The 22084-nt window shown below is 43.2% G+C and overlaps 1 protein-coding gene across 6 annotated transcripts in view; it reads left to right on the top strand.

Moving 5' to 3' along the window:
• Positions 1-22084, top strand: part of Cfap61 (cilia and flagella associated protein 61) — a 278785-nt gene that overhangs the window by 12526 nt on the left and 244175 nt on the right. For 5 of the 6 annotated variants that reach the window (XM_021156893.3, XM_085833584.1, XM_021156892.3 and 2 more), the window contains exons 4-7: positions 2493-2569; positions 3332-3399; positions 3631-3757; positions 15949-16081. In XM_021156893.3, the coding sequence (XP_021012552.1) occupies positions 2493-2569; positions 3332-3399; positions 3631-3757; positions 15949-16081 (405 nt within the window). Of the gene's footprint in view, positions 1-2492; positions 2570-3331; positions 3400-3630; positions 3758-10764; positions 10837-15948; positions 16082-22084 lie in introns of those variants that run through there. The other variant, XM_085833589.1, reaches the window with a different exon arrangement.

Here is a 22084-nt window from a genome sequence, read left to right as displayed (position 1 = left end):
TCTGGTGTCTTTGATTTTAGGAGGCCATTATGGATTTGAAGTTAGCTAGTCTGAACTAGGATGTGCTATAAATATAAAACACACTTGATTTGAAGTTCTCAGTAGAAAAAAATGTGTGATGTTTGCCCTTAGTGAGGTGGGGTTTTTTTTGTTTTTGTTTTTGTTTTTTGTTTTTTTGAGACAGGGTTTCTCTGTATAGCCCTGGCTGTCCTGGAACTCACTTTGTAGACCAGGCTGGCCTTGAACTCAGAAATCCACCTGCCTCTGCCTCCCGAGTGCTGGGATTAAAGACGTGCGCCACCACGCCCAGCTGAGTTTTTTTTTATATTAATAATCTAGGTATGGTCACATATGCCTGTGATCACAATAATTGAAAGGCTGAGTCAGGAGGATTGCTGTGAGCTCAAGTGGCCAGCCAGGTCTCTGTCACAAGACCTGTCTCAAAGCAAATAAATAATCAAATATAATAATTTTCATATTATGTGTTAATTATATAATGAACATATTATGTTAAATAAAATATTTAAAACCAACATGCTCATTCATCCTTATGCTTGGGTATATGTGTGCTTATGCCTAGGACGTGTATGTATGTGCACATTCATATGTGTAAATGTTGCTGAATATATGACATGGCATGTCTGTGGAGGTCAGGGCAGTCTTAGGTGTCAGTCTTTGCTTCCACCTTATTTGTGCCAGGGTCTCAGTTGGTCGTTTTCTGCTGCCATGCCAAGGCAACTGGACCTCAAGCTCCCAGGCATTTGCCTTTCTCCTCCTCCTATGGTCACGTAGGAATGCCAGGATTCCAGGCAGGGGGGTTACATGTCTCTTTTCTGTGTGCGTGTTGGGGATTTGAACTCAGATCTTCATGCTTGCTGTGCAAGCACTTTTACCCATGGAGTCATCTCCCCAGCCCCAACTCTATTCTTTTACAACGTATTTGCCAGAAAATGTGGAATTTTGCTTTGCATCTGTAACGTTACTTTTCTTCTGAGCAGCACTGGTTAAGCCTTAATTAAATCCTCAGCGTATTGTCTATCCCATTAGCATTTGCAACCAAGTAATGGTTTTTGTCTTAAAGAGGTTTAGAGAGCAAATCCTGAATTTTCTAGATAAATCGAGCAAGCAGCAAGCCATATACTCCCAAGGCCAGCCCTGATCAATGCTAAGCAGATGCTCAGAAAGGTTATGGGATTAAAGGATTAACACATAGAAAATGCTTAGGACCCTATTGTATGTTGTTATCTGGATTTGGAGTTTGTGCTTTGTGCTTTTGGGGAATTTTCAAGGTCACAGGTCAAAATCACAATTCTTGTCAATTCCTGCTGAGTGCTTCTGAGTCACACACCACCGTCTAACAGAAGTGGAGACAGCACATAGCTAGGTAGTTACCCAAGGCTACCTAGAAAACTACAGTCAACTCTTTTCATCTTCAGGTTCCACACCTATGGATTCAGCCGCCTAGTGATGGAAAGTGTTGCTTTTTAAAATTTGTACATGAATTGAACACATACAGAGCTTCTTGTTATTTCCAAACAACACGGTAGAACATCCCCTCGAGCCACACTTAAGATAGGCACATCAGAGACATATGCTAGTTGTACACAAATACTATGCCATTTGAGAGAGAGACCAGAGTTGAGCATCCATCAATTTTGGTATCTGCAGAGGTCTAGGAACCAATATCTGAAACTGATACGGAAGGAAGGCAGCTTTACTAGGAAATGGAGAAACAGAGAGTTCCCACTCTCCCAGTGCAAATGCCAGCACTACTATGAGCAACCAGCTAAGTTTGAGTTATTTCTAGAATGCTCATGAACACAGGGACCGAGATGGCTATATGGGAGGACTGTTATTGTTTACGTTAGTTAATCTCCAAAGGTTAAAAGGATGGATATCTTAAAGCTTGGCTGCTGAAAGCCATGTGAGAGTCTTGCTTCTCTGAGTTTTTAACTCCCAGGTTTTCTAGATCCCAGGAGTAATAATTTGATTTGGACTCTGGGAATGTTGAACAACAACAACAACAAAAGGCTTTAGATTCCTAGCGTGGCATCTGCCTTCCATCGTTCAGTTTCATAAGAGAATCTCTCCCCCGTGTCTCATGAATAGAGCAGCAGCTGCTGGCTCAGGAGCCCCGGGCAAAGGGTGATTGTTTTTCACTTGGCATAGACACCCCCAAAGGCAAGACTACGGAGTCCATAATCGATTTCACTCCCCTGCAGGCTCTTCCCTACCCACAATTCATCCATGAGGGCAGGAGTAAGGGCTGGGTACTCTAGACTCAGAGTCCACATTTCCTTAAATAATTCTGTGCTCGTCAGACAGAAGGCAGTGAGTGAAGTGTCCAGGGGGCTCAGACTGCTTTCTGGGTGTGTTGTCACTTTGCTGTAAGCTGTCACCCACAGATGCTGTCCAGCTCTGCCCTTGGGACTGCCCTGAGCCCTGCTCTGTTTGGGTCCACCCTTTCACGCCCGTCTTTTTTACCCCTGCAGCCTCTGAACACACTGTTTATGCACTTCTTTGTGGCTGTGGATGAATATGCCACTGGCTGCCTCAAAGAAATCATTCGGTGAGTGGAGGGGATCTTATAGATGGCGACCATGAAAGATGCCCTATGAAATAGTTTTCAAATGACATGAAGCATTTAATTTGCTTGTAGTTTATCATGATACCAATCCTCTTACTTTACTAGCGACATTAAAGAAAATAATTGAATTCTTTAAATTTGCTGTCTAGCAAGTCATTTTAAATTGCTAACCTCTGAGGCCAACAGGTAGTACAGTAATTTAAAGAAATGGATGGGGGTGGTCAGGAAAGAGTCAAGCCTCACCAACTTACATGTTTTCAAAATTAGATTTCCTCGGCCCTCTCTTTAGAAGTTCGTATGGTCACAACAGGCTGCAGTAGCATCCTGAATAACAGGGTGTGGGGAAGGATGAGAGCATCCTTCGAGTCATGGTGATTCATCTCTGACAGCCTGTGCAGACCCCCGGATAGGGTGGGTGGGGGGCTCAGCTTTCAGGTCACTATGTAATGTCACACCAGACCATCCAGATGCCAGGTCAAAGGTTAATGTCAGCAGAAATCTGGTATGCCGCTCGGACATCGTGCCCTTTTATTCCTGAGGCCCCCCCACCCGACTGGCAGGAGAGGAGCTCTTTGGAATGGAAGGAAAAGTAGAGGGAGAAGAAAGTAGCCTGGGAGATGCGATGGCCTTGGCTGGCGGGGAGCAACTGAGCCCATGTGATTTTCTAGACACCTCGTTTCCTCATGGGCAGGGAGTGTGACTGCTTTGTTACTAACACGGTCCCATCCTGTCTTTCCTCTCCAGGACTGTGTTCAAGGCAGTACCAGAACTGTACTTCATATTCCTTATAGTGCCAACATATTTGAGCCTAGGTAAGGTCCTCAGCAGTCCAGTGTCCCCAGGGGCTGACAGGTAACTTCAGCTTAAAGTAGGACACTTGTGAATGGGAAAGAAGATTGGTCGCGAGACTTGAAGCATCTCACGTGTATTCTTGATTATGACCAGTAAGGCTCCCCGTGGAATGGGGACCACATTTTGTTTTGAAACCCTAAAGCTAACCCTTGATAAAAACAAGGACATGGTTCTTTCTTTCTGTGATTTAGGCTCAACTCTGATAACTGTGTTTGACCAAGTGGGGAACATTCCATGTCTGAACTATAATGAAGACTTTGCAGTGCACATATGTCACAGGCACAACCACTACCCTCAGCTGCATATTCGCAAAGCCAGGTACGGTTGGCACAGCGCCTATGTAATGTAAACCTCTCGGGACGGTCATTTTTATGAGACTTTTTAAAGGGATCCTCATTTAGGTAGATTAAATTTTTATGATACTCATACCATTCATTCAAGGATTCCTAGAGTCTCTTGGACAGCATAATTAGCAAGACTATCTGGTGATTTTCATTTGGTTCTGTGTGCTGCAGAATTTATGCATTTACTGCTAGGGGGTTCTAAAATGCAGTCTTTAATCCTGCAGAGAGTTAAAAAACTATGAAAACAAATTTGAAGATGAATCTGCCGATTTAGTTTTCCTAGTAAAACCCACCTGTGTTCTGACACTTAATGAATAAGGATGATATTGTCTCTAAGAGGAATTTTCCAGTTGGAGTCTTTACTATCAGTGTTCCATGTCATCCCCCAAGTGTAGCAGTTTAAGGGAATAGCTGTAGCAAATTATGTTTTCCAAGATAGCCCTGTTTTATCTTAAACCCTGCTTCCCTCATTACAGTGTGACTTTACCAGTCAGTCCTCTTGTCAGTTGGTGGGCAGAGCATGCCTTCTGTGTGACTCGGGGAGGCTGTGACTGCTCTCACCAGCACAGCTTGGTGGAAGAGTGCTCTAAGTCTTGGAAGCTTCTGCCTGGTTCTCTTTGGATGCTTGATCTGAAGGAAGTCAGCTGTGGGTCAGGAGGTTTTCCATCCTGATAGCTGGGATGGAGAGGTCTCATGTTGTTATGCTAGTCAGCACCACACAGCTGTGTATGTGAGCCATCGTAGACAGCCAGTGAAGGAGAGTCCCTGCAGGTGTAGACAGGTCGGGCAATGGACCTCGAAGAGATGAGAATGAAATTTTGGTTCAGATTGACCTTGGTCAACCTGGATCAAACTTCAAGGAGTCTGATGCCACGTGGTTTATTGCCAGTATATTTAAACACAGTATAATTTGGAAAAAAGATTCCTAGTGTAATATAATCCCTGGTGCATGAAGAGAGTAAATATATCAAAGCTCAACTCAGGGTACATGTCATTGCTTCCAACAAGATGGGTTCTGGAGATGGGTTACCTGTATTAGCTTAAGAGCCTAAGAAAGAAAGGATCTGGGCTGGTCTCAGTCATACATACAGGATAGATGTTATTTGGGCTATTAGCCACCTCTAGTCATGGTTGAGGGAACTTGGGGGGAGCCCCTGGCTGTATAGATGATATAAAGGCCATTTAGACTATTAGGTATCTCCGGTCCTGGTTGTCCTGGTTTTGGGAGCTTGGAGGAGTCTCTGGCTGTAAAGGTCATTTGGGATCTGAGCCACCCCTGGTTCAGAAGCTTGGTATGGCCTGGCACATCAGATAACACAGATCACCAGGCTATTCATCACCTTCGGTTCCCAGCTTTCTACACAGCTGTGTGGTGCTGACTAGCATAACAACATGAGACCTCTCCATCCCAGCTATCAGGATGGAAAACCTCCTGACCCACAGGCTATATGCTCTTCCCTCAGAAAGGACAATCCTGAGTGCTTAACATTCTTGGTTTTCCTGGAAATGTGTGGGAGACTTGTGCTCTCAACAAGCCAGCCTAAGAGGACACTTTACTGCAGCATCCTGAGACCCCATATGAGGATCCTTTATACCCCCAACAGAGCTTCAGCTTAAAATTATGAGGACACAACAATAGCCTGCTTTGACCTAAGAGTACATTAGGAAGCCCCTTCACACAGATGATCGCTTCTTTCTGGAGACTTAATTGTACCCTCTTCACTTCCGTATTTGACAGATATTTTAGAGAAGTATCAAAATTGGCTGTTTTTTTTTTTTTTTTAAAGCAAGACTATGTTGTACTGCATCATCATTTTTAAGATCATGTGATGATGACAGGGTAGATCAAGACTCTGATCTTGGTTGTACCACTTGTCAGTGAGCTAGTTTGCAAAAAAGAATTGATGCTGTGGGTGCCACATGTCTTTCTGTTAGCAGTGTCCTATGTACACGGTACAGAACTGTTGCGAAGGTCTGTGACTTACCGTAAGTCTTGCACTTAGTGTACCTCTGATTACATGTAACAACCCAAGAAGCACTGAGTGTTATTTATTGCAGGCACCGGAGACTTGCCTACCCTGTGCAGTTCCCTGGGGTTAATGCCAGCACCACATATATCACAAAAGGGCTGAGAGTTAAGGGGAGGAAGGGCTTCTCTGCAATGAACTATGAAGATATTTAGTTTATAAGAGGGAAGGACACAGAGCAATAAACACAGCCTCATATGCCCTCCTCACTTAAGAATCCCCCTTTGAGTGTTTACTGGTATGCACTGTGGCTGTGGTAAATCCTTGCAATTGATGCTACCCCATTCAACAACATGAGCAAGCAGCCCCTGTAGTGACAGCATGAATAAATCTAAAAAGATTCGTGCTGAATAAAGGAAGGGAGATAGAGGGAAAAAAAATATATGTGCTGATTACCTCAGTCTTACGATGTACACAACCCATAAAGCTAGTCTGTAGAAATCAGGTTAGTGGTACCTATGATCCAACAGAAAGTGAGACTGTGAGGGGGCAAGCAGGAATCGTGCAGGGGGCAGGTGACCGTGAGAGTGCACTGGTGGGGGACATGTGCAGTTGTCCAAGCTCATCAAACTATATTCTGAAGATCATGCACCTTCTGATATCTTACCATGCCTCCCTGAAAAAAAAAATAACTTAAAAGAAATAAAAGACTTCACAAACAAGGTGACCCCTTGAATTTGGTCTGGGGAGTGGGGAGGGGGATGAATCACAATTCAACCAAAGGGGCAGAGTGGGCAAAGGTGCGGAGGCAGGAAGTCCCTGGAATGGCTGTCACCAGGCTGATAGATAGGAGGGTATGGCTGCTTGCTCTTTCATGAGTGGCAGGAAGGGCAGCCCCCTGGGCAGGGACACCCTTAGCTGTTCATGAAGTCACCTTCTTTAAGGACATTTTATTGATATCATATTCACAAATTGGCGGTTTTGTTTTTTTTTAAAATGAGAAATTCCCATAAATGAAAATTTTATTTTAGGAAATATAATAGTTATTATAACTTTATCTTAATTTTATTGTTAAAGCTCTCAGTTTTTCCCTGCCATTTTTACTATCTATCTGAAGGACGGTTTCTCTTAGTTAATATTACTCTCAGATTTAGGGATTAGAATTATTTATAGCTAGGTACACATGCAAGTGCTGTTGACCTCCTTCGCACCCCACCCCCACCCCATATCTGTTCAGCATCCAAGGATTCAATCAAAATACTTCCTGCACAAACAACAGCAAAATGCACTGGCAGGCAGACTGCTTGCTTGCTGTGTGCAAGGTCCTGAATTCAGTCTCGAGTTTTACAAAGAACTGTGAAACTCAGATAAAAATCTGAACCAAGATCAGAGTCTTGATCTTGCCAGGGATTGAACTCTGGGTTGTCAGCAAGCACCGTTGCTTGCTGTGCCTTCTTACTGGCCCTCCAAAGTTCTTGTTGTTTGGTTTTGGTTTTTGTTTGTTTGTTTTTTTACATATAGTTAGTATACTCATTTGGCTATTATGAATTATCATTTTCCAGAGGAAAGTAAGACTTACTCATGTTCTCCAAGACATTTTTTTTTCATTAGAAAAGTTGTTTATAAATGCACTGCTCAAAGTGCCATGCACACGAGCAGCCTATCAAAATGATCCATTTCTTATTCCTTTTAGTGAGGTAATTTCTTTGTGAACATACTCCCTGGTACCCTCCCTCCTGTTGAGGATATAGGTAAACAGGAGAAAAGACAAAAGCTGTCCTCAGTCCAGTGCCTGGCTCCTAGGCACCATCTATGTACTGTTTTACAACTTTTGGATTGCTGTGATAAAATACCCTGACAAAGCAAATTAAGGGGAAAAGTTCCTTCTAGTTCACAGTTGAAGACTACAGCCAATCCTGGCAAAGTAAGACAACAGGGGCTTGAAGCAGTGGTTACACTGTAACACCGTAACAGTGGTTACACTGTAGCAGAAGAAGCAGGAACTCCTGTTACAGCCTGGCTCTCTTTCTAGGTTTATACAATCCAGGATCCCAGTTAGGGAATGGTGCCACCCACTGTGGTCAGGGCTTCCTACCTCCATAAATATAATCAAGATAACCTTCTCCAGCTGTGTCCAGAGACTAACCTAACCTGGATAGTCTCTCACAGGTGTGACCAGAGAGTTACCTTTCAATGATGCTAGATCTTGTCAAGTTGATAGTACTAACCCTCAATTACAGCAATTGATAGTTCCTATCTCATCTCAATTTCTCCCTTGGCTTCTCATCCTCTCCTTTTTTTTTCTTTCTTTTTTCCCATTTTCCTCTCTTAAGACTTTGTAGCATGGGCTACGGTCTTCCAGTGAGCAGGGCCCACAAAGCTAGAAATAAACCTTTGGATGACTTGTCTTGATCATCAGCCTTTGATGACTTAACTGTTCTGTTTGCTCACACCACAGAAAATCCGAAGGAACAAATCCCAAGGGGGATGTTGTCCCCGTGTAAAGAGACGAGGAGGGGGCATATACATTAAGAGGAGGGCACAGTAGCGAGTTCAGGGGGAGACAGTGACACAGACAATGCTTTTGCCTGAAGAAGGTATAGAAGTGTAACATTTTTAAAACCCCCTATCCAAAATGAACAGATCAGAGTTTTAGAACTTGTGGGTCTAAAATCTTGAAACTTTGTGTGGACCCTACCCCCTTAAGAGCACTAGAAACACAAAGGCATTTTTTGAACAGTGTGGTGGAGTAGGCGTGGCCGCACGCCTCTTAAGCCACCACATTACTCTTATTTCCTCCACATTTGACATCTGTTTCATCAGTAGCCACTTGCACTGATAATTAATGGTGATGAACACAGTTCTTAAGACAGTAAACCAGGGAAGGGTTTGGGGATGTAATTATCCCTCCGCTATTTAACTAGCAACATATTCAGAACCAAATGAATTAACACCGTAATCCCTTCTCCTGTCTCTTTGATTTAGCCGCGTGGAAAATGATGCTGTAATCTGCCCTTCTACTCAGACACTAATTAAGGAAGTTACTCTTCCCTGTCTTTCATTATGTTGGAAACAAAGCAAAGCTGCTACTGGACACACCTTTAAAAACTACAGTGTGCTTAATTAATCTTCGGTGGTGGACGTGAGATGTGCCTGGCTTAGAAAGACTGGCTTGGCCTTGGAGTGGTGGTGGTAGAGGGGTCTTCTTTTCCAGGTCCTTGTGGGTTTAAGGAAGACTAAGTCGAGAGAAGGGTTATATACTGCTGTGAAGTAGCTTGAGGTTTTCTGCCTGGCTTCCTGCCTATTTGAAGATGACTACAGTTAATCATGTTGACTCAAATAGATGAAAATTTCCTTCATTGGGAGAGAGGAAATCAGGAGCTCTGTAAATGTTTTAGGAGATAAAAAATGTGCTCAAATTTGATTGTTACAGTTGCACACTTGTACCAAAATCATAATACACATCTCACAAGTGTGTATCATTTGCATTAGTACAAATTTAAGAAGCAAAAAGAAAACATTTAAAACAAGCTTTTTTTGTTTTGTTTTGTTTTTAAAAAGTACCTTTCTCAAGGCCAGCTTGGCCCACAAATTAAGTTCCACGAAAGCCAGGGTTGTTACACAAACCAAAGGAAACCAAACCAAAAAACCCAAACAACAACAAAAGCCTACCTGTCATTTCCTGAGGCAGTTACTTTTTAATAGACAAAGTTCTGAATGTATGTCCCTGCACCATGTGCATAACTGGTACCAGAAGAAGGCATTGGGTCCACTGGAGCTGGAGTTCCAGATGGTGATGAGCAATGGTGTAGTTGCTGGGAATTGAACCCCGGGTCCTCTGGAAGAGCAGCCAGCGCTCCTAACCACCGAACCATCCCTCCAGCCCCAGAAGTTAATTTTACGAGACATTTGATAGTCTCACGCTTTTTTCCAGTTTGACTTCTAAGCAGCTCCTGGGGATTTAATGTTTTGACCTCTAAGTTAAGAAGATCCAAGCCCATTTTAAAAGGAAACGTAGAACAATTACAGCATTTAGCCGGGGCTTTTCTTGTGCCCCAGGAAATTTGTCACCAATCTCTCTGCCAGACATGGTTTGGGGGACAGTCCTCCAGGAGCTGTAGATTACCTTTGTCAAGATTGGCACGTGGACCCCAGTGGTCCGGATGGTGGGAACTTACATGGCCTGCTGCATGCTTTGAAGCCTTTCTAATCACTCAGAACGTTTGGATTTTTAAAATCCACCTCACTTAAAAAGATCACATTTTCCAATGATCCGAAGCTAACTGACTCTAAACGCCAGTTTTAAAGTTCTAGAAAGGACCGTGTAAAGGATGGAAGTTAATTTCCATAAGAAGACCACTAGAGGGCACAAGAGATCTTGGAAAGAAAAGGGTACTTCTCCCGTCCCCTGCAAGAGGATGAAAAAGAAACATATAGTTGGCAACAACTTTTACATTGCCCTGTCCTATGTTGAGACACTGTTCTTGATAAAAGCATGATGTGACAAAGCAAGCTGTATTCTTTAGAACTAAATTGGATTCTTCATTTTTTTTTTTGAAATACACGACAATAAAATGTATTTGTGACATTTAAAGTAGCAACTTCTTTTAATAGTATATTTTTAAGTCTAACTGGAGAGTGCAGCCTCTTTAGATAAAGAAGCTTTGAGGCCAGCAGAAGGGTCTGGGACGTTTCCTGGACATGCAGGCTGCCTTTGTGCTGTTTTCGCCGAGCTGGGGTAATATTTCCCACCTGAGGATTTTGCACAGTGACCTGGCTAGCAGCATGTGTTACACACATCTCTCTGCCTCAAGGGAAGCCAGCCTGTGCCTTCCCTCTAGAATGCTGATTATACAGAGAGGACAAGATGTTGCAGCCATGAAGCAATCTGCGAAACTGTCACCAAGAGGCTTGACCGGGTTGCTAGGAAGAGTTCTTGGGCTCTAGGGTGCCACCATGTACCTCCTGGCGAGGTGACATAGTGAAAGATGAATACGTTTGTCTTCCGGAAAGCTGGTTAGAGCCACCACACAGGGCATTCTTAGTTTTGCCACGCCCTAAGTTTGAAAGATACACAAATTGCCAAGTGAGTATCTTTGCCAGCCTATTGGTTATAAGGCTTGAATTCAGCTCCATTTGTGTGTGTGTGTGTGGGGGGTCTGGCATGTTTTTCAGGGTCTGATGGACACTTGAGTGCCCAAGAAGAGAACAAGTCTGTCTGGGCTAGACCTTCTGTTCTCCTAAAAGTAAAGTATTTTATAGTTGATAGCGCTGACCAGCACACGAATTCTCCACCCAAGCAGCACTCTGAATGAACATACAAAGGAATGGCTGCTTTTCAGGACTCTGTTTCTAGTCTTCTTTGTGCTGATGGAGTTATTAACCCTGGATTGGTCATCACCATGGGGATGGGATACACCCTGCAAATGGCAGGATGCGCCCAGTAAACTTGCCACCCTCGCTCACAGTGAGATGGGGCTGTCCTCTCGTCTGACCCCATAGGCAGTGCCCACAGCTTTAGAGTGCTGGCTCTTGGAGATTTTGCTGCATGGATGGTTCTCCTTAGCCGAGGTGTTCTTTCTGTGAGGCAGGCCTTTGTCATATGCCATTTGAGACTTTGAGGCTGATGTCATCCATTATCATTAGCGCTAAGGATGATGCAAGATCTTAAATTATCGATTACCCCAAGGAATGCATTTAGTATGTTGAGCAAGTTCCTCTATCCATTTTGGAGACGGGCTTAAGGGACAGTGTTCAGAACTCCAAGCTTTGGATGTTTGCTTCTTGTGTTTTTCCCAGGAGAGTTGGTATTAAGGTCCGATTTTGGACAGCTTTGTTATGTGCAGTGGAAGGTTCATGGCTAGGCTCAGGGCTCGCTGTCTCTCCAGATCTTTATTCCTGATTTTAATATTGAGTATTATTTGTTTTAGTTTAAGATTATGAATATGTGTTTCTTCACCATATGAAACATTTACAAACACACACACATATACACACTCATGAAAACTCGGAGCCACAATTTTATTAAGTACATATATAAATCTACACTATATAATGATCAAATCTATGTACATCAATGTAGTTAACATCACCGTCTCAAATTATTTTTTTTTCTTCTGTTTTGTTTTTGAGACAGGAATTCATTATGTAGCATTGGCTGTCCTGTAACTCACTATGTAGACCAGGGTGGCTTTGAACTCGTGGAAATCTGTCTGCTGTCCCCATATGCTACCCTGTGCTGGGCTTAAAGTCATACACTACCATACTCAGTCTCAAACTTTAAAAAAAAAAAATGGTTTCATTTATTCTTTGAGAATTTCACATAATCTATTTCGATCATATCCATTTCTCTCCTGCAACTCTTACCCAACTCTTGTATTCTCTCTCCCTTTCTCTCTCTCTCTCTCTCCCTCCCTCCCTCCCTCCCCCTCTCCCCTTTCAGCCTAGTTGTTCTAGTTTATGTTGGCTGACTACTCCTGGGTGTGAGGCTTTCCCCAGGAGTCTCACTCATTGAAGAAAACTGATACTGCCCCCCACCCTGCCCACCCCCCCAGCTGCAGTTGAGTGAAGCTAGCTCCTCAGCTAGGGGAGGGACTTTGTGCCCACTTTCTCTCTCCCATGGCTGGGCTTTTTGTCCTGCAAACCTTGTGTAGGTCTTACGCATGCCCTTACAATCTTCATGAGTTGATATATGTACATTTGTTCTGTGTCTGAAAATCGCTGCTCCCTTGAAGTCACCTCTCACTTCTGGCTTTTACAGTCTTTTTGACAGCACTTCCACAGAGATCCCTGAGCCTCGAGGGAAGAGATAGAACACAGATATTCCATTTGGGGCAGAGCCTTCTGATGTCAGCTATTCTCTGTACACTGACCAGTTGTGTTTCTGGGCTAACTGCCGTCGACTGCAAGGAGCGTCTCTGAGGAGGGTTGAGCTGTGCACTGAATCAGGCTCTGGGTTCAGACTCCTGGCCTAGAGGAATACTTTGTATTCACTGTGTATGTAGCTTTCTTACATTGATAGCTGTCTTAATCCACTTGCCTTAGTTAATACTCTATTGCTGTGAAGAGTCACCACGACCATGGCAGTTCTTATAAAGGAAAACATTTAGCTGGGGGCTTGCTTCTCGTTTCAGAGGCTTAGTCCATTACCATCATGGCGTGTAGCGTGGTGGCAGGCGTGGCAGTCATGGAGCTGGTGAGGAACTGAGAGCTACAGGCAGAGACAGCAGCACTGAGCATAGCAGGAGCTTTTTGAAATTTCCATGCCAGTTTTAAACTTCCAATCACCCAGTGACACATCTACTCCAACCAGGCCACACCTCCCTAATCCTCCTCAAGTAGTGCCACTCCCTGGTGACTAAGATCCAAATCTATGAATCTATGGGGACATTCTTATTCAAACCACCATGCCACTTAAAAAATGATTAGAAAATTAAATTATTTTTTTCCAGTCATGAAAAATAACATATGAATATGCATTGGTAGAACCTTAACTTTTGGTAAAATGCTCTAAAATGGAACTAGAGGCTACTTTCTTTCTTTAAAAATGTTATTTTATTTTATTTTTTCGGAACAGTATCATCCAGGATTCTTTTTACAGGAAAAAAAGCCTCTTGTAGACAGAAGCCTTTTTTTGCAGGTTAAGAGGGAAGTGAATAGAGTGTTCTAGGTTCTTTCTTTGCTGAGGGTGTGAGGCCTCACACAGAGAACAAACACTTGCTGAGAGGCTGCCATGGTGCAGGGAGCAGGCTACAACATATCCTTGCTGCCACCTCACTGCAAGCTCCCAGGGTTCTCACCCCACTCCTTTCTTAACTGAGAAAACTAAGTCTTGACAGTGAAGTACCTTTGCAGGCTTCTCAGCAGGCAGAAGGAGAAGGAGAAGGGTTTTGCATTGAGCTACGTCCTCAGTAGCAGCTCTTCCTGGGAATCTGCAAGTCATGTTGACCAGGGTTCATCTTCTAGCTGTTATGTATGCCTTTCCCTTTGCTACTTGACTGTTTGGTATTTGGTATAGGTCTCTTCTTAGCTCTGAGGTCTGAGCCGCTGCGGTTTTTTGTTTGTTTTATTTTTGTTTTTGTTTTGAGTCGGGAGTCTCACTGTGTATTCCTGGCTGAACTAGGGCTCACTATGTAGTCCAGGCTGCCCTTGAACTCACAGAGCTCAGCTTGCCTTTACCTCCTGAGTGCTAAGATGAAAGGTGTACATCACCATACTCAGTTGATGTTTTTGTTTTGTAGCCCAGGTGGTGATGGGGATTGTGCATGCCAGGCAAGTGGCCCATTCATATCCCCAGTTCATCTGTGAGGTTTGATACTGTCTTTGTTTTTTAAAGTATATTAGTTTCATCAAGATACTTGAAATGTATGTTTGTGTATGTGTGTGTACATATGTATATATACACACAGGCACACACTATGTATGTATGTATGTATGTATGTATGTATGTATGTATGTATATGCCTGACTAAATTATTCCAGCAGTTGAGCCTGTGTTGCTAGAGGTCTGGGGTCTGGGTGAAGATTTCCTTCAGACTCCAAATTTATGGGAGTCAGCTATGACTGACTGGAGGTTGTTGTCTCGGGGCTGGGAGGAGTTGTGACCTGTCTGGTTGGATGATGAACTTTGGTCACTGAGCCAAGGACACATCTCTCAAGTGATTTTGCATCTTGCTACTGGTTTTCAGAAAGAGCGTCACAAAGAATGCCATTTTAAAGGGCATTGTGAGCTTCAGAGCTGGGGAAGATAGGCTTTTGTCAGCTAGGGCTTGTCGCCAGGTTCTGCTGCAGCCCTGTGGTCTCAGGCAGGGGATCTCGCCATCCCTGGTAGCATCGCTTTTCTCCATCTGAACAGGAAGGGGCACTGCCCGCCTCCTGCGATTGCCAGGAGAAGCACAGCAGCAAAGATGGAGTAAGGCCCTGAGCCTTAGACACATCCAGATCCCTCAGTAGATGGGGCTAGTATTAGCCTCACAAAAAACACACCAGGGGCTGGAGAGATGTGGCTCAGCGGTTAAGAGCACTGACTGCTCTTCCAGAGGTCCTGAGTTCAATTCCCAGCAACTACATGGTGGCTCACAACCATCTGTAATGGGATCTGACGCCCTCTTGTGGTGTGTCTGAAAACAGCTATAGTATACTTGTACATAAAATAAATAAATCTTTAAAAAAAAAAAAAAGAACACACTAGACGATAAAACAGGATAGTAAAGATTACTACCATGGTAAGTAATGAATGAGAAATGTAGAGAAAATAAAGGTTTATAGTTAAGTCAGAAAGAACACACTGGGGGAAATTGTGTGAAGTTGGGATTTTTTTTTTTTTTTTTTTTTTTGTATCAGGAACACAGTTTTGTATCATAGTCAGGAAAAATAAAAGTCAGGTAAATGTTCTCAAAGGTATGCTGAAAAGAAGAAAGGAGTGGAATCCAAGATCACATCACTGTGTGATAGCAAACCTAGCTCCTGCTTCCTTAAGTAGGGTCAAGGGTAATTCATTGTAAAATGTCCTGAGAATGGAAGTCAAGGTGAAAGTCTCCAGAATGGTGAGCAGGCCTTCATTACCTTCATAGCACGTCTCCCTCCTAGAAAGTGTAGAGCTGTCTCAGAATAGAAGCTATTAAAAAGAGCATGTAGGGCCCGTGAGATGGTTCAGCAGTCACTGCCAAGCCTGGTGACCAGAGTTCTAACCCTGGAACCCATATTATGGAAAGACTGACTCCTGCAAGCTATCTTCTGACACACACACACATGCACACACATGCACACACACATGCATGCATACATATGTGCACACACACATACACTCTGGATGTTTAAAAAATTAAAAAGCAGGGCAGGGACTGTGGGATGATGTCACAAAAGTAACGATCCTTAGAACACCTTTGCCAACTGCTGTCCTTAACTGCCCTTTGGTTCCTAGCAGATGCTGCCCTGCCTCCCATTCTCCAGCCATGCTGACCCCTCTGCCCATATTATCCCCCGCCCCTCCTCTCCTGGTCACTGTCAGACACTTCATCCCAGGGAACATAGTGTTATTTGAGATATTTGACGCCACTGAAGTTTATCAGTCAGCTCATTTCATGAGAACGTTGCTGTATCTTTGGCACTTAGAACAGGGGTGGAGCACAGTAGGTGCTCCGTGGAAGGGATGCAGTGGGTGGAGCAAACCCTAAACTGAAGGCTTTCTGTTTCACAGGGTAGAAGACCATGATGATCTCATGCCAATATTTATGCACTACGACAACACTCTGAAGGAAATTTATGGTGAATACTTCTTGGCCGAACTGATCGAGGCCCAAGATAAAGACCATCATGCTGTGGTGTGTGAGGTTGGTGACAGATCTTCCTGGGGACAGAGTGAAAGAAAAGAGAGGAATGAGTCATGCTCCCCTGGCTTGCTGAGCACCCGTGGAGCTGATGTGCCCAGCTGTTGATTTTAAAACAAAAATCCTGATGGTTCGATTTTACCAAATGAAGACTCAGGAGGCAGACACTAGGGTGAAAGCCTGCTAGCTCAGAGAGGCAGAGAAAGCACCCAGCTGACCTTCGTCTTCAATGGACATCCCAGAAGGAAGAAACCAGTAACCCTTCCAACTGAATGTCCCTCCTTTCTACTTCCTGTGCATCTCTCTAGCCTCCTGACTCCCTCTCACACTCCACGTTTTTTTTTTTTTTTCCTGTGTTCACTTCCTGTCAGTGGGTTGCCTGCTCCATCTCGTGACCTATGGTTGACTTTATTTAATCTCGTTTACAAAAAAGTATCTCTGATTAAAGGTATGTGCTAGGACTGAGCCACACCACAGTTTTCCCAGTATATGCTCTCAGGGCTCACAGTATGGTTAGATGTCCTGCCCTCCTGCACACCCTTCCAGGAAATGCCAAGCCAGCTCCTGTATCCTTCCCAGAGTTAACCCCTTGTGAGGTTATCCAAAGTGACCAGACTACCGTGGACTCTTGTCTTTAGAAATATGACTAGAGATGGGGGAAAGGATAAGATCCCACAGAGACGAATATGGGAGATTTCTGGATATCCCGTGATGTTAAACTCTGCTGCCAGGAAGACTTTGTCTGACTTAGAAAGTGACTTTATTTTACCTTTTGAAGTTGTTTTGATGCAATTTCACACTCACAGTAAAGCTTACAAGTATAAATTCCCTAGGTAGCAGAGGTTTTTCCTTATTTTATCATTCTCTTGATTACTTTCGGCAATGTCTGTCTTTCTGTCTGTCTGTCTGTCATTCATCTCCCTCTTATCCTTTCTCTGTCTCCATTATCCATGGACATGTCTATATATTTATTTAGAATCCTGTGAAAGTAAGTTGCTGGTGTAATGCCTCACTCATGCCAAATACCTAAGTGTTTCCCCTGCAAAGCTTGTAACTAGAGTGTGATGGTCCAAGTCTAGCCATCCCAGTGGCTCATCTGTAGACCTCAGGCAGGTTTCACTGACAGCCCCAATGGTGTCTTGTATGGAAAAGCCCAGGCCACTTGTTGTATTCAGTGTCCTGCCTCTTTAATCCTTAAATCAGAAACAGCTCCCTAACCCTTCATTACTTTTCCCAAACAGGAATGTCTTCAACCAATACAGGAGAGTTCTATTGTAGAGAGTTTCTCAATTTGTATTTGGCCAATATTCACTCATGATTTGATCCATGTTATATATGATTAAATTTAGTTGAATTAGTGCTAAATACAAAAATTAAAAACATGTACATAACACTTGTAGTTTCTAGTTTTTCTAAGGAAGTGAGAGTAGTAGGTCTACTCTCACTTTGTTCTTTGGGGACCAAAAGAGGGAGCCCATATTGTTTTGATTTGGAACTGGGAAACCCAAGGACCTCATTCCTCAAGCGACAGAGGAGGGAGAGGATTAAGCCAGCTAGCCTTAGGGTGTTCAGCCCAACCGGAGGCCCCAGGTAGCTAGTGTAAGCACACCCAAGAGTCTTATAACCCCCCTCTTCATTGTCTACTCACTCTGGAGACGTTCACACTGATACACCTCCCTCATCTGCACGCCTCGGCTACCTGCCTACCAGAGGAGGCCCCTCCTTGATTTGCCTGGTGGGATTCTGATAGCTGGGAATAAATGCATAGAGGTAGGTGCTTGATGTCGGATCTGTAGAAACAGGTCTTCCAGACCACAGCAGAATCACCTGCTACTTTGTACCACTGAACTTGACACTTCAGTAATCTTAAGAGTTGAAACTGATATTCATGGGGTCTGCTTTGCTGTAGGGAGCATTTGATTTTAGTTGAGGCTTTGGGCCATTGTAGTCTATGCTGGTTTGATTATTTTTTATCAAGTCGACACAGACTGGAATTACTTGGGAAGAAGGAAACTTAATTAAGGAATTATCTTCATAGATTGGCCTGTGGACATGTCTGTTGGGGCATTTTCTTGATTGGTGATTGATGGGAGAGGGCCCATCCCAGGTGGTCCTGGATTCTCTAAAAAGCAAGGTTAGGAAGAAGGCAATCCAGTGAGCATCATTCATTCCTCCATGGTCTCTGCTTCTTTTCTCTGTGTTGCTGCACGAGGGACTTGCATTTTATATTAAGGAAAAGGAGAACCTTCCCGTTGGTCCTGGAATGCTATCATTCACATCTAGGGTGGATCTTCTACCCACTATAACTGCACAGCTCAACTTCCACAGTGAGGGCTGGTGTGCCAGGGGGAGAAATGATGGAGAAGAGCCTGAGTGAATTTTTGGGCTTGTTATTTACATATACTATAGCATGGGTTGGTGAGATAGCTTGAAGGATAAGGTCACTTGCCCTGTAAGTCCAGTGACCTGAGTTTAATCCTGGGAAGTCATGAAAAGATCACTCTTTGAGCTCTGTATGTTCGTTTTGGCAAATGCGTCCCACATCACACACACACACACACGTAATATTTACTACAGTAAATTTAAAAATGTAAAACCTCTTTAAAAATAATAATTAGCAAACATGAATTCAGTAGCACCCTTGGATCCACACCCATCCTGTTCATTATTAGAATAATAATTATGTTTTTTTTTTAAACTTTTCAAATGGATATTTAAATTTCATCTTAAAAAGATTTCTGTGCCAGTGGATTGAAAAGCATTAAAAGATTGGAATTTGCAATTTTGGTTCTGGGTGATATTTTTAGGGATTCATTCTTCACACTCTCATTTCTTATTTGATGAAACTTGTGTGGTGTCTTAAAGAATATTACTTTTCTTGAAACTTGAAATCAAATATTCTCTGTAATAAGAGGAGCAGTTTGAGGCTTGCTTTCACATCAGGCTTCACAGAGTTGGTGACTATGAGATTCTCCTGGGAGGCATTCAGACTCTGTGCCAACTTCATGCCACCGTCATCCTTCTTACAGCGATGAAGAGACAAATACTCTAAATTAGATGTGGCCAAAGGGCTTGATTGACACCTCCCCTCCCCCGCCCCCAGAAAAAGATACAGAAATCATCAGTTGGTGCAGGTGCATGCAGAGAAGTCCTTCCAAATCTTAAGATGCCAGTTTTATTAGGTATTTTGGACATATAATTCAAAAGCACAGTGAAACTTGGCATGTTGGTGCACATCTGTAATCCTTGTTACCCAGAACCAAGGCAGGAGGATCCCAAGTACAAACCCAATCTAGGGAGGCTACTTTGTTTCAAAAGCAAAACAAAATACAACAACAACAACAAAAACTGCAGCGAGATAATTTTACTCCTCGTAGGTGGTGGTAGCAATAACAACAGCAATACTACTACTACTACTACTACTACTACTACTACTACCAACAACAACAATAACAATAATAGTAAATAATGAAGGTTTTGGTTTGGAATTTAAGGACATATGGAGGTGACAAGAGTTGTCTATCTATCTATCTATCTATCTATCTATCTATCTATCTATCTATCTGAAGAGTTATTACTCTCATAGACAGTCAAACAGACAGCAACATGGTGGGGGCTCTGAGTAGAGTTCAGGTCCATGGTAAAGAATATGGAGTCCCTTCTTTTAGGGTTTAGAATTGGGAGGAGTGGAGAAGACATTGAAAAATTCCTCTTTTTGATCTGAAGTTGACTATTTTGCTGGAGTAGCCAGGGAGTGATAAGGTAAAGAGTGTCAGGTAAGTGGAGTCCACAGAGGGGGGAAGGAGAATCTACAGAAATGAGTTACTTTATTTGTGGAAACCCAAATACTCAGTTTCTGGACCTGTCAAAGCCAAAAGGATGTGCCCCAGCTAACAAATGGCCAGAGCTAAGAAGGAAACACATTTCTGCCCGGGCTTTTACACAAATATCCATGGTGGTATTATTTATAATATCCCACAGATGAAAACCACCCAACTGTATATCTACTGATGAATGGCTGAAAAGGAATAGTATAGTGATAATGGAATATTATTAGGAAATAAAAGGGAATAGAGTAGTGATACTTGTCACAACACATTTGAAAACGTTCTGGAAAGAAGCCAGGCACAGGGACCACATACTATATAATAACATATATCTGAAAGCTCAGAATAGGCAAGTCTTGTGTAGAGAGAAAGAAGTTAGGGGTAGGGGGTGTTCTTGGTTTTTCTTTGAGGCAGTGTGGATAAAATCTATGGCATTACATAATGGTTATACAATTTTATGATATACTAAAAGCCACTGAGTTGTATATTTATGAAAAGTTAGCTTTTAGTAAATGAATTATATCAATTTTTAAAATCCTGGTGTCCAAGGTAAACTTGGGCCAATCAAATCGATCTTTTGAGGGAGGTCCCCAGTTTTTTTGTTTGCTTGTTTGCTTTAGTAAGTATGTTATACCTTATATTAAATAGACTCTGAGGCTGGAGAGATGGCTCAGCCATTAAAGGCTAAGTTCACAAGCAAAACAGCCACATAGGATCATTGTCTAAGCTGGACACTCCAAGCCCTGGGTATAAGCCATTCTCCTGCCTCAGTTTACCAAGTAGTTCAGAGTATAGGTGTGTGCTGTCACTCTCTGAATCATTAAGTGTTTAAAGCTCCCCACATGATTCTGGTATGTGGTCTGGTTGCTGGCTCTCTTCAGCCACTCAGCAGTGAAACACTCTAGGGAAGGGTGGGATGAAGTGAGACACCTGTGGGTATGTATCCCTGAAAACGGGAGCCAGCCCTAAAACTTAGGATCTGAGACAGTACACTGAAGATTTTAGTTTAATTTGTTTTATATATTTAAATTTTTTACTGGCCCTTCAAAGACTTGCTTTCACATGTTCTCAGTTAGCTCTAGGCTAATGACAAAAGGAAGGGTCAGGAAGCATTTGGGCATAAGCAGCACCATTTTGAAAAATAGGGTTTTTACTTCACCACTGAAACCTACAGGGAACAGATAACACAGTGGCTGACTCAGGACTTTGGCTCTTCCTTTCCAGTTGGTGTCCTGTTCAATACAGCCATGGTTTGTAGAAGTCTTTTAGTTGTCTGGTTTTATTTAAGATGCTAGCGCCATCCCAGATGACTTGAGGAAGTGATCTTCAGCAGCCACAGTGAGCTCTGCCTTGTTCTCTTTCTTGGTCTATTTCTTGAACTTGGGAACATCCATGTGTGAACTTCGAAGCAAACAAAGCCACAGGTTGGCAATGGCAGTGCTGAGCCTGTTGGAGTCCCGGAGGAGGTGAGGGAGTCTAGCCCAGTCTCCCCCAAAGCCTGCACTGCCTCAGACACCAGAAGCTTTATGTCCCATTGAGAGGAGATCACAGATTTCAGTCAAGGGCAAGGGAAGAGGTAGGGCCTGAGTACAGGAGCCTGGCTGGGGATCAGTGTGAGCAGAGCATCTTGTATCTGAAGCCTTCTGGGGGTCAAGTTAAATGGTCCTACCCTCCACACACATTGTAGACTTAGATTTTTTTTTTTCCAAAACATCCTTTAGGGTTTTTAAAGTTTTCAACCTCCCTTCTAACCCACTGACCAGAGGTAGAGAAAAAGAAGGTTAAAAGGAAAAGGATGTTGTGGACCTGTTTAGAAATAGTTCCTTGGGGCGATTCGGCTCTTCACTCTCTGGATATCAGCAGTCCAGTTCAGTAGCAAACACCAAACATGAACCAGTAGTGTTGGCACAATCCAGCAGAAACGGCAAGGCTCCTCCAAATCGGCAGAAGTCAGTTGAAGCAGCCAGAAAAAGCTGGAATACCAGGAGAAGATCTTTGACACATTTCTCTCTACAAAGTGAAGACCAGCGAAGACCAGCAAAGCCCACTGAAACACTGCACAGTGTAGCAATGCAAGCACATCCTCTCATTGTTTGTGGGGCTCCATTTACATTCTTTCTAAACATCACGTGCCCTCTCAGGTGTCTGTCTTCAGCAAAACATCACATGCCCTCTCACA

The sequence above is a fragment of the Mus caroli genome, unplaced genomic scaffold (genome assembly GCF_978045245.1).
Source record: "Mus caroli unplaced genomic scaffold, Mus_caroli_1 scaffold_2, whole genome shotgun sequence".
Lineage (NCBI taxonomy): Eukaryota > Metazoa > Chordata > Mammalia > Rodentia > Muridae > Mus > Mus caroli.
The sequence above is the reverse complement of the archived record's forward strand: the minus strand, read 5'-3'. Positions and strand labels throughout refer to the sequence as shown.